General features: G+C 41.7%; 1 protein-coding gene across 4 annotated transcripts in view; it reads left to right on the forward strand.

The window, feature by feature from the left end:
- Positions 1 to 13,319, forward strand: part of atp11c (ATPase phospholipid transporting 11C (ATP11C blood group)) — a 155,521-nt gene that overhangs the window by 20,629 nt on the left and 121,573 nt on the right. For all 4 annotated transcript variants that reach the window (XM_078547698.1, XM_078547699.1, XM_078547701.1 and 1 more), the window contains exon 2: positions 12,266 to 12,385. In XM_078547698.1, coding sequence (XP_078403824.1) covers positions 12,266 to 12,385 — 120 coding nt within the window. The remainder of the gene's footprint in view (positions 1 to 12,265; positions 12,386 to 13,319) is intronic.

A 13,319-nucleotide genomic window follows, 5' to 3' on the forward strand; every position in this document is an offset into this window, starting at 1 on the left:
ATTCTGATCCTCGCATAATTGTGTGTTAGCCCAACTTTTAAGTTGTGTGTATTGTTGTGTCTTTGTTAATGTTGGGCCTTCCTTGCTAATTGGAGAGGTGAACGGTTAGATGTGTTGTGAAAATAAGTTAAAGCCAAGTTTTCCAGTTAAAATGATAGGTCTGGCTCTCTAGGCTAATCCAGGATTCTAGGACCCTAGATAAACCTGAACAAATTGATTTTGAACCCCATGTTGCTCATTAACATTACATTTTTTTACTATATTTAGTTGTTTCAAACTGTTACACCATTTTGGCTGACAGAGCCTTTGTTTATAATGTGCTTCTGTTAGAAATCCATTACAATACTGGATAATCTGACTTATATAAATTGCTTTGGTCATGTTAACTACAGCCAAGTCACAGCAATAGACTTTGCTCCCAAATTGTTGACTTGTTCTGTTAAATTGTTTGTTCTTTGTCATGTGGACAGATGAAAAATACACAGCTGAAAAGTGATGAAAAGGGGTTGTTTGAACTGGATAGCTTTTCCATGTCACCTTAATTATTAAATATTTCTTGAGCCTTTTAGAGAACGTAGTTACTGTAATGTATGTCTTTGAACTTGTCACACATCTTTAAAGAAATGTATTTTAATTAAAATAATGGTAAAAGATAAACTAGCAGGAGTCCTCTCCCCGTTCAACGGATCCTTTTACCCACTTCCAATATTCTCCCTCCACCTGGAACCCTCCCTCTGGATTCTTACCTTCTCTTGATCTTTTCATTGAGAACTGTCAGCGTGACATTAGCCATCTCAATTTCTCTGCTCCTCTCACCCGTTCTAATCTGTCTCTCTCTGAACTTACTGCACTCCGTTCTCTCAAGTCCAACCCCAACATTGTCATCAAACCCGCTGACAAGGGTGGTGCTGTTGTTGTCTGGCGCACTGACCTCTACCTTGCGGAGGCTGAGCGTCAACTCGCAGACACTTCCTCCTACCTCTCCCTGGACCATGACCCCACCACGGAACATCAAGCCATTGTTTCCAGGACTGTCACTGACCTCATCTCCTCTGGAGATCTTCCTCCCACAGCTTCCAACCTGATAGTCGCCCAACCTCGGACGGCCCGCTTCTACCTCCTACCCAAAATCCACAAACAGAACTGTCCTGGCAGACCGATCGTGTCAGCCTGTTCCTGCCCCACAGAACTCATTTCTCGCTATCTTGACTCCCTTCTCTCTCCCCTTGTCCAGTCCCTTCCCACCTACATCCGTGATTCCTCTGACACCTTACCTCACATCAACAATTTCCAGTTCCCTGGCCCCAACCGCTTCCTCTTCACCATGGATGTCCAATCCCTCTACACCTCCATCCCCCCCAGGATGGTCTGAGGGCCCTTAGCTTCTTCCTTGAACAGAGGCCCGAACGATCCCCATCCACCACTACTCTCCTCCATCTGGCTGAACTTGTTCTCACACTGAACAATTTCTCCTTTAACTCCTCTCACTTCCTCCAAATAAAAGGTGTGGCTATGGGTACCCGCATGGGCCCCAGCTATGCCTGTCTCTTTATAGGGTATGTGGAACATCCCTTGTTCCAGTCCTACTCCGGCCCCCTCCCACAACTCTTTCTCCGGTACATCGATGATTACTTCGGTGCTGCTTCATGCTCTCGTCGGGACCTGGAAAAATTTATTAATTTTGCTTCCAATCTCCACTGCTCCATCATTTTCACATGGTCCGTCTCTGACACTTCTCTTCCCTTCCTTGACCTCTCTGTCTCAATTTCTGATGATACACTGTCCACCAATATCCATTACAAGCCTACCGACGCCCACAGCTACCTCGACTACAGCTCCTCACACCCCGCTTCCTGTAAGGACTCCATCCTGTTCTCTCAGTTCCTTCGCCTCCGTCGCATCTGTTCTGATGACGCTACCTTCAAAAACAGTTCCTCTGACATGTCCTCCTTCTTCCTTAACCGAGGTTTTCCACCCACGGTCGTTGACAGGGCCCTCAACCGTGTCTGGCCCATCTCCCGCGCATCCACCCTCACGCCTTCTCCTCCCTCCCAGAAACATGATAGGGTCCCCCTTGTCCTCACTTATCACCCCACCAGCCTCCACATTCAAAGGATCATCCTCCGCCATTTCCACCAACTCCAGCATGATGCCACCACCAAACACATCTTCCTTTCACCCCCCCTGGCGGCATTCCGTAGGGATCGTTCCCTCCGGGATACCCTGGTCCACTCCTCCATCACCCCATACTCCTCAACCCCCACCTATGGCACCTCCCCATGCCCACGCAGAAGATGCAACACCTGTCCCTTCACTTCCTCTCTCCTCACCGTCCAAGGGCCCAAACACTCCTTTCAAGTGAAGCAGCATTTCACTTGCATTTCCCCTAACTTAGTCTACTGCATTCGTTGCTCCCAATGCAGTCTCCTCTACATTGGAGAGATCAAACGCAAACTGGGCGACCGCTTTGCAGAACACCTGCGGTCTGTCGCAAGAAAGACCCAAACCTCCCTGTAGCTTGCCATTTTAACACTCCACCCTGTTCTCTTGCCCACATGTCTGTCCTTGGCTTGCTGCATTGTTCCAGTGAAGCCCAATGCAAACTGGAGGAACAGCACCTCATCTTCCGACTAGGCACTTTACAGCCTTCCGGGCTGAGTATTGAATTCAACAACTTTAGATCTTAAACTCCCCCTCCCCCCATCCCCACCCCGTTTCCTCCCCCTCCCTTTTGTTTTTTTGTTTTTTTTTCCATAATTTATATAGATTTTTCTTTTCCCACCTATTTCCATTATTTTTAAATCTACAACTAATACCTTGTCAGTCTTTCCACCCCACCCCCACTAGAGCTGTACCTTGAGTGTCCTGCCATCCATTCTTAATTAGTACTTTTCTTAGATAATATCACCACCTTCAACACCTCTTTGATTCTTTTGTCTGTGACATCTTTTGATTATCTGCTCCTATCACTGCTTGCTTGTCCCTATAACCACCCCACCCTCAACTTCTCTCCCCCCGCCTCCCACCTTAAACCAGCTTATATTTCACCCCTCTCCTAACTATACTTCAATTCTGTTGAAGGGTCATGTGGACCCGAAATGTCGACTCTTTTCTTCTCCACCGATGCTGCCAGACCTGCTGAGTTTTTCCAGGTAATTCTGTTTTTGTTTTGGATTTCCAGCATCCGCAGTAGTTTTTTTTTTACCACTTATGATTCCTTGATGCATGAAGCAAAGGAAGGACCTAACAATATAATGCAATTTATAAACATTTTTATTGCAAGGAAGGTGATTTGCTCTTTCCTCCTTTTTGTACTCTTAATATGCAGCTGATTTACTCATGCTTTGTATCCTCTCTCACTTTTAATCTTTGTTTTTGTTGAAAAGATTTTGAGATGTCTGATACATGGAACATAGCCTGGTGTAACAAGATCTGTTTTATTGTACCAACCTGTTATAAATCTCCCTCATTGCCTGTGATTGACTTTCAGTTCTCGAGCTGGGTGTTCTAACTCCAAAATGCCATCAAAAATTCTCCACGGTTTGCAGTAGCCCATTCATTCTCTTTTTGATGCTTTTGTTTAGAACCATTTGGATTACACAGATTTCTGTGGCAATGTGTTTAGAAATACTGGCATGTTAGAATAAGATCTATTGTATTTACACCAATTTTCAGTAAATAAAATAAACCTAATACGTAAGTGAGAATCAGTACCTGAATACTTGATCAAGAGTCAACTAAAACAGCTTGGAGTCTATTACACTTAACTGGAGACATGATGTCTACATTGCTTGCAAAGAACTGCAGTCCAGAGAGTTGTTTTGTTTGGGCATTGGAGCTAAATTAGTTTCAAAGCATTCAGTGAACCCTGAAAGGCTCCATCATCATGGAGATTGGCAGAGTTTAAGAACGTTTTCCAGCTTCAGTTTATCTGTTTGCTGGAATAGAGTTGCAGTTTGGATCTTGCGTGGTTTACAGCTCCCATAGAAGCCCTGGGAATTGTTGGGTGCAGTTAAGGCTTAGGAGAAACCCTGGAAGCCATTTCTTGCTAGGTGCGGTTAGGAGATAGAGTTCAGCAACACCAAAGGGCAGTGCCAGCGTCAGCTTAGTGAAGCTAGTGGTCTGTGAAAGAGTTGGAACTGGTGCCAGTAATTAGAGGCGGGAGTATGGCTTTGTGCATCATGGAGCACAGCCTCAGGAGAAATCGAGCAGTTGTTGAGGCAGTCTGAGTTGGAACGGCTTTTGAGGGAATTCAGAGGCTCGAACTTCGAAAGTGAAGAGTTGAAATCCCTCATGAGGGAAATGGTTTTGTGACTCAGTGGTCACCCGAGGGTGTGGGTTGCTGAAAAATCCATGGGATCTGCCTTGGTCACATCTGCCATTTAATGTGCGGTGTGGTGTATTTGACCAGTTTCCCTGTTAATTCATATTTACCTCATGTTAATTCTGGATATCCGAATGTAAGATAGGTATTGTAGATTGTTTTAGTTTTCTGACTTTGTATAGTAAAATTTATTTTGTTTGTTTAAAACCTATGGAATCTTGTGGCTTTATTCTCCTAGTGGGTAACTGGGGTTTCAAACTTTGTCTAATTTAAGCAAGAGGTTACAGATCCCTAACTGGATCATAACACTGACATGTTTGAGAGATAGTGAGTTTGTGGTAATGTCACTGGGCTAGTAATTCAGAGCCTCAGGTTAATGCTCTAGGGAAGGGTGTTCAAATCCCATCATGGCAGCTGGTTGTGTCAAGAAAACAAGAAATTGTAATTTTCCTTCTGTTAATGACCCTGTCATATTTCTTATGTACTGGAAGACAGGCTGTTGGGGGTTTATAAATATGGTATTTGGAGTAAAAGCCAGAGGTTCTGCAAGAGTCTAAAGCCAACAGGAAGAAGTGGTTTTGATATGTTAATAAACCAGGAGGAATTTCAATCAGAGTTTTACATAAAACAGTAACTGGAGTAGATTTGAATTGAGTTGTTTTAGTTCAACATGGGATGTGCAGGTTATAAAAAGGAGTAAGTAAATAAGGTAAGGATAGGGTAAGTTTTTTTGAAAGCCTAAGAGCAAAAGTAAAGAGTTCAGTCAAATCTGGGAAGAAAGCATTTCTAAAGAGACTGATTGAGACAGTGAAAGAGATCAAAGGAAAGGAACGCTTTTAAGGAAATAGTGAAGCATATGTCCAAAGAAAGAAATATGAACTGCTAATTTCTAGCTCTATAATCTAAGCTCTACCCCTTCATAAACCCCTATACACGCACATTCAAGACACGTAAGACACAAAAACATGGATTTCAAGGGCTGAATTTCCCCCCGTTGGGGGGAAAGCTGATGGGCGGGCACCTATGATCGGAGGCACGTTGCCATTTTACGTGGGCGGGCCAATTAAGGCTTGGCCAGCGTGACGTCTGCAGGGAAGCTCTATGCACTCCCTGTGCAGGCAGGGGGGGATTCCTAAAATCGAGAGTGCGCTCCTTCATGTATGCGCACAAAAGAGCGCACTCATCTCCCTGAGGCTAAGTGCAGCCTTGGAGATTGGCTCTAAATGTGAAAAAGCTCAAAATAGAAAATAAAATTTCCCTAACATGTCCTCTCATGTGACATGTTCATAATTTCCAAAAAAAACTTCATTAAAATTTTTAAAACCCTACATGAAACCTCATCCCGCCCGTGGATGAGGTTTCATGCTTTTTGTAGTTTGCACTGGGTCTCCTGGCCTGCCCGCCAACCTGAAGTTTGGATGAGCAGGTCCACTAATTACTTTAATTGCTCTGTCAATGGCTTCAATTGGCCATTAACAGGTCGGCAGGCTCGCAGCTGATTTTGCTGCGCCCCTACCTTCCTGAAAATTTAAATGGGGTGTGGTGACGTCGGGAGTGCTGCCCGATGTCACCACGCATTATTTTATGCGTCGGTGAGCGGGCCCTGTCCCCGCTCGCTGACGGCAAAATCCAGCCCTAAGAGTGGGATAAAGCAGATCAATAGCACCAATTCCCGGGATTCGATGGGTTGATTTAGATCGAAGTCTTCCAAATTCCTTTCAATTCTTGTTGATGACATGCGGTGGTCTCCTAGCACTTTCGTATTTAGTTTACTGGTTGAGAACTTGCCTTTCGATATCTCTAACAGTGATTTTCCCTTTTGCCTCTTGACAAGGGTTTTCAGAGAGAGAGAGCAGGTTATAGAGATATGAGGAGAAAAAGCCAGCTAGCTATTAATGTAGAATTACTGGAATCTTCCACACCCAGGAGAAAGAGGTTTTAAGTCTTGTTCCTTTCAGGATAGGAACTATTCTGCTGCACTGCGCTCTCTCAAAATGTGGTCACCTGATCAGGGGCCAATTAAAATGTTGTTGCCAGGCAGCTCCCTTGGTCCAGGAGTCCATTCTGGCACCATCCTGTCTTTCGTGGCACACTTTGTTCCAGGACTGCAATATTGTATATATCTCTCGCCCTGTTCCAGTGGATATGTATTTCAAACGCAGCCATTCTAACTTTAAATCAAAAGTCCAACAGAAAATAAAAAGATATGTTTCTTAGTGGTAAAAATTACTGAAATTCTATAGATTTTGAAATCTATAAGGATAGTTGCTGAACAGAAAAGGGGAAGTTTAGCTCTGAAGGTAGTTAAGATCTTGTGGAACCGTTTTAAAGTACTGTTTACTGTGTGAAGCCATTCTTGTATTTAAGTGTAATTGTGTCTTAATTTTTTTTTTTGCTTTAGTCTTTTAATAGACGTTTACTATAAAATCATCACAAGTAATCGGGGACATCATTTCCTGATTTCAGAACCTCTCCTCATACTTTGCAAATTGCAAAAATCATTCTGACAGCTGTTTCAAGTTTTCCTCTGGGATTTGGGCAGCTCGGCATTTACCATTAGCCATGCCATGACAGTGGAATTTAAATTCAGTTAATAAATTCAATTGATTAAGAAATCTGGAATTTAAAAGCTATTCTCAGTAATGGTGACCATGAAACTATCATCGATTGATTGTTGTAAAAAACCCATCTGGCTCACTAACATCCTACAGGAAGGAGATTTGCCATCCTCACCTGGTTTGGCTTGCATGTGCCTCCAGATCTACAGCAATGTGGTTGACTTTTAACTGCTCTCAAGTACAGTTAGGGATGGGCAAATACTGGTCTTGCCAACGATGCCCACATCCCATGAGCAAATATTTTTTAGAAATTCAGCTTCATTTATAACCACCCCTTTCAATCTCTTTATTCATTATCTAATTTCCAGCCTTTGAATTTCCCCCAGTTAAGCATTGGGCAGAGTCATGCCACCATGTTTCGGCTTTGCTACAAACTCCATTCTTTTCTTTTGGTTACCCCTTCTAATATTCTCCACCTTGGCTTAGTATGCATTCTTTGGTCATGCCTCTGAAGCACCATGGGACCTTTTTGCTCTGATAAACATGGTATTTAAAGGCAAATTGTGTATACAGTTTTTATTTTCACTAAATTCAACTTGCATTTATATAGTGACTTTAAAGTAGTAAAATATCCCAAGGCACTTCACAGGAACATTATCAAATAAATGTTTCCACTGAACCACATTGGACAGGTGACCAAAAGCTTGGTCAAATAAGTCAGAATTGGAGAAATATGTTGTGACACTGGAGGTTGTCATAGAAATAGGGAGGGACAATGCCATGGGGGAATTTGAATATGAGGGTGGGAATTCCAAACTTGACATTGCTGAACTGGGATTCAGTGTAGGTCAGTGAATGCAGGGCTGATGGGTCAAGAGGCTTAGTGCAAATTAGGATATGAACAGCAGAGTTTTGGATGAGGTGAAATTTATGGAAAGTCCAATATGGGAGGTTGGCCAGGAGCATATTGGAGTAGTTGAATCTGGAGGTAACAAAAGCATGTATGAGGGTTTCAGTAGCAGTTGGGATGAGACTGGGACAGACACCAGTGATAGTACAAAGGTGGAAGCAGTGAAGGAGGATATAAGGGCCAGTAGCTTAACTGTGGGTCTAGTAAAACGCCAAGGTTACCTTCCTTACTCAGCCTCAAACTGGCCAGGAAAGAGATGGAATCAGACAGTGGACAGGCTTAGTTGCATTTCTTAGTGCAAGGTGAATTTGAGAAGGAAAGCAAGAATACAATATACTTAATTGCTCATACCAAATTGCAATCTGTTCTTCTGACACCACAACCAATGAAGCTACATAGCCTCTTTAACCAAGAATGTAGAACAAAAAAATCGATGGTTGAGAAAACATTCCTGTGATACCAATGTTGTCCGTGAACCAATTATGACTAGGCTTTATTTTCAGATAATTGTCTGTTTCCCAAATGCTTTTAGACTCATCCTGTTTTGGCCATAAAGTAGCAGTAATTAACTGCTGTTTAATAATAGCATTTTTGGGGAGGCAGTGGCATAGTGATATTGTCATCAGACTAATATTCCAGATACCCAGGGTAATGCTCTGCGGACCCGGGTTCGAATCCCACCATGGCGAATAGTGAAATTTGAATTGGATAAAAAATCTGGAATTAAGTCTAATGAAACCATTGTCGATTATTGTAAAAACCCATCTGGTTCATTAATGTTCTTTTAGGGAAGGAAATCTGCCGTCCTTATCTGGTGACTCCAGACCCACAGCAATGTGGTTGACTCTTGAATGCCCCCTGAAATGGCCTAGCAAACCACTTAGTTCTCAAGGGCAATTAGGGATAGGGAATAAATGCTGGCCCACACCCCATGAATGGATTTTTTTTTAAAAGTACATTTTTGCTTTTGGTTACAGTATTGAATTTTGTCACGCATTGTTGTCGTAATTGTGCTCTCACTTAATTGAGACATAGATGCTGTTTTTCATGCTATGAGTGCTTGACAGTGGTTTGAAAAGCTAACTTGGCAAAGCAGCTGGATGGGACTTTGCACCAGCTGGCATGAGCTTGTTGATAGACAAATCAGTGAAGCTGCATTAATAATTTTATTTTGATAATTCAGATTTCAGTCTTTTCATCAGTATTTTAGACAGCTTTTATCCTGCTGGTACAATGTTGTTGTTCTCAATTTGTGTTCTCTGTTTCAAAAAGAGGCAACTGAAAATTAGGTCATTTTTCACACCTCTTGCCACCCTTGTAACCAGTACAGTTGGCAGGTCCAGTAATGTATTTTTAAAAAATCCTGAATCTGAACACTAACTGTAACAGTGTAACTTGCAATAACTTTTTTAAATTTGAAAATGCAATCTGTAATAAATTTGCTGTACATGTTGTACCCCTTATTTGTACTACGACAGTTTCGCATTTGTACTAGATTAATTCTGGAAGTTTCATATTCCCAATCCTATACCCATAGCATTACTAATGCAGTCTGAGGGGGGAAAAAACATTCTGGCCTGTCTTTCCATGGGACATCCGGTATTATGGAAATAGCTTAGAGATATTGTGAATGTATTTACATGTAGGAAAATTATATTATTAATAGAAATAAAATCAAAAAAATGCTAGGAAAAACTCCGCAGATCAGGCGATGTTTGTGGTCAGAGGAAGGTAGAGACAGAGTTTTAAGTTGACCTGAAATGTTAAAAAATTTGCTGTGCTCATTTAGAATAACTTTTCACTTCTGCAATTTTAAAAAAACTAGATTAACAATGAAGATTAGCTGTGAGTAGCGCACCGTTATTTTTTTCCTATCTTTTGCCATCCCTTTCTTGCACTCATTATACCTGTTGCTAAATTCTCAAAATTGTCCCAGAATTGTGCTTCTGAAGATGTTTACCTTACATCCTTACAAGCTTAAGACCCTTTATTAAATGTTTCCACTGTCTGAGCTGCACTACAGCATTGTTTTCACAAGCATGAAATGGAATCGTAGAAAGTTTACGGTACAGAAAGAGGCCACTTTGCCCATCATCTCTGTGCCGGCTGAAAAACGAGTTACCCAGCGTAATGAGTGAGGTTTTCTGCCTCCACTACCTTTTTAGGCAGTGAGTTCCAGACCCCACAAATCCCTGGGTGAAACAGATGTTTCCTCAACTCCCCTCTAATCTTTCTACCAATTACTTTAAACCTATGTTACTTTTAATCCCAGTCACTGACCTCACTGCTAAAGTAAATAGGTCCTTCCCATCCACTATATCCAGGCCCCTCACAATTTTGTACATCTCAATCAAATCTCCCCTCAGCCTCCTCTGTTCCAAGGAGAACAACCCCAGTCTATCCAATCTTTCCTCATAGCTGCAATTTTCCAGCCCTGGCAACAGCCTCATAAATCTGCTCTGTAGTGCAATTACATCCTTTCTGTAACGAGGTGACCAGAACTGCACACACTACTCAAGTTGTGGCCCAACTAATGTTTTATATGGTTCCAACATAACCTCCCTGCTCTTATATTCTATGCTTCAGCTAGTAAATGAGAGAATTCCATTTGCTGCCTTAACCACCTTATCAACCTTCAGGGATCTGTGGACATTCACTCCAAGGTCCCTCACTCCCTCTACACCTCTTCAGTATCCTCCTATTCATTGTGAATTCCTTTGCCTTGTTTGACTTCCCCAAATGCATCATCTCACACTTGCCTGGGTTGAATTCCATTTGTCACTTTTCTGCCCACCTGACCACTCCATTGATATCTTTCTGTAGTCTCCAGCTATCCTCCTCGCTATCAATCACACGGCCAATTTATGTCATCTGCAAACTTCTTGATCCTTCCCCATGTATGGAAATGCCATCTCAGGAACTAGTTTTCCCAGTGATCGTACAGAATGGGGATGTAATTCTCATCCTGCCCATCCAGGTAAAAGGTTAATTTACTTTTGTTTAACACTGCAAACCTTGATGGATAATCCCTTGATGGTGTGGTCAGAAGGTGAAAGGTATTTTCAGAACACCCAGAGTATTATTTTGCGGTAGATAGCAATGACTGAGAGAGAATTCAGGTAGCATCAGAACACCTGGGGGAAATGATTCAAGACAATGAATTGGGAGAGGGGGCATTCTACTGGTATTTGTTTTTCATGTGTGGAACCTTTACAGAAAGAATAAAGCTTGCAGTTTTGCAAGACAAAGATTTTCTTGAAATAAATTTAAGGAATTTGCATTGCTCAAATGTAATTGTTCATTACTTGGGAAGAGTCAAAACTTGGCAGCCTGAAGTGTATTGAGGGTGTTGGATTTTCTTTTGAAGCTGTACTATTTGTTTTCTTCTCTGTTTGGTTCAGTAATGTAAACATGCAGTGTTTATGTTGTAAATGAAAGAGAACTTACAAGGGTTTGGTAATACTACATAATGGCTTTACTGAGCTTTGTCTCATATACTCTATCGCGGTGTTACTCATGGGCACTTGTCAGAGACCAGAAGATTTGGAACATGCCTCTAGAAAAGAAACAGCATTTCTTTAAATAAGTTGGAAAGACCAATTACACAAAGCTAAAACAAAAACAAAAATACCTGGAAAAACTCAGCAGGTCTGACAGCATCTGCGGAGAGGGATACAGTTGACGTTTCGAGTCCGTATGACTCTTCAACAGAACTAAAAAAAATATAGAAATGAGATGAAATATAAGCTGGTAGAGGGGGGTGGGACAGGTAGAGCTCGATAGGGGGCCAGTGATAGGTGGAGGCCAAGAAGACACTGCCAAAGATGTAAGACACAAAGCTAATATTGTGTGTCTACTCCTCTCCATGTCTTTAGCAGCCTTCTTGGACCCACCTTTTTGGACAAACCTACTAACTCTCCCACCATCCCTTGGTGTCTCTTAAAAAAAGATTAACCCTAGGGGTCATGCTTCATATTCAAGCTTGCATATAATGCAAGCTGTTTGCTTTCGAGTGTTCTCTAGCATAGTTGTATTAAATGCAGGTGCTCTGACCATTTATTGCCACATTAAACAATGGCAAAACTTCACTTGTCATAGCTGCAGTAATGAGACATATGTATATATTCAATTAGCCTTGGTGTAAATATTTCACAGTATTTAAGTTTCAAAAAGATAGAAGTCACTAGATATTAACCTGCAATGCAAGCTCGTAAATACTTAGTCAAAGTAACCATCCTTTGCATCATCTGATAAGATTGGTTACATGGAGAAGCGATGTATTAATGTTTTTCATGAAAGTTGCTGGAAAGAAAATGTCGTCTGTGTGTGTACGAAATGAATTTAGTTTCGAGCTTCGTTATTAGGTCGAGTATCTTGGTTTTCTTGCACCAGTGGAACGGGACAAAATGAAAAGATAAACCTGTGAATCTATTATTGCAACTTAATCAACAAACTCTCTTTTTTTTAAAAAAGTGTGCTGGGGAGGAAAAACGAGTTGACAGCCGCACGATTTATGTTGGCCATCATCTAACTCCTGGGATAGAAACATTTCTTTCTCAGAGTTTTTGTGACAACAGAATAATTTCTTCAAAGGTAAGCCTGTTCCTAACTTGCCTCAAAATATTCCTATGCAGTATAAAGTTTACCTGTTCTCCCAAGTTGTTAATCATTGGAAATGCATTATTTAGTTTTGATTTTTTTTTTAAAAAATTCATTCCTTAATCTACGTGTTTATTTCAGAATTGACATGAAGGAATGTAGGAAGAAATGGTAACCAAGTAAAAACAAAGTGCTGGAAAAACTCAGCAGTTCCCGCAGCATCTGTGGAGAGAGAAACAAGAGCTAATGTTTTGAGTCCAATGTCGGAACTGAAGAGAGGTAGAAATGTGGTGGGTTTTATGCTAGTGAAAAAGTGGGGAAGGTAAGGGATAGGTAGGGTTAGAGGGCAGGGAGATTAAATGACCAAGATGTCATGGAACAAAAGGTAAGGAGAGTGGTAATGGTAGTAATTGCTCACATTTCTATCATTGGTCTGCTGCACTGTTCCAGTAAAACCCAACGCAAGGTTGAGAAACAGCACCTCATCTTCCAATTAAGCACTTTACAGCCTGCTGGACTCAGCATTGAATTCAATAACTTCAGACTGTGAATTCTGCCTTTCATTTTGTATTTCCCCAACCCCACAAGTGCCTGTCTGTATCTTGTTCTCATGTTTTGCTTTCAGACAGTGCTTTTTTCTACTGTTAACACCTACTCTATTCCTTTTACTCTTACCATTCCCACTCTTTGCCTTTTGTTCCATGACATCTTTGTCATTTAATCTCCCCACCTTCTCACCTGTCCCTGACCTTGCCTTTTGCTCCATCTGACCCAGCACCCTCCCCCCGCCCCATATTGTAAAACCCATCACATCTCTACCTCTTTTCAGTTCTGAAGAGGTGCCATATTGGACTCGAAACATTAACTGTTTCTGTCTCCACAAATGCTGCCAGACCTGCTGAGTTTTTCCAGCACTTTATTTTTATTT

This window comes from Cetorhinus maximus, chromosome 8 (genome assembly GCF_964194155.1).
Source record: "Cetorhinus maximus chromosome 8, sCetMax3.hap1.1, whole genome shotgun sequence".
NCBI lineage: Eukaryota > Metazoa > Chordata > Chondrichthyes > Lamniformes > Cetorhinidae > Cetorhinus > Cetorhinus maximus.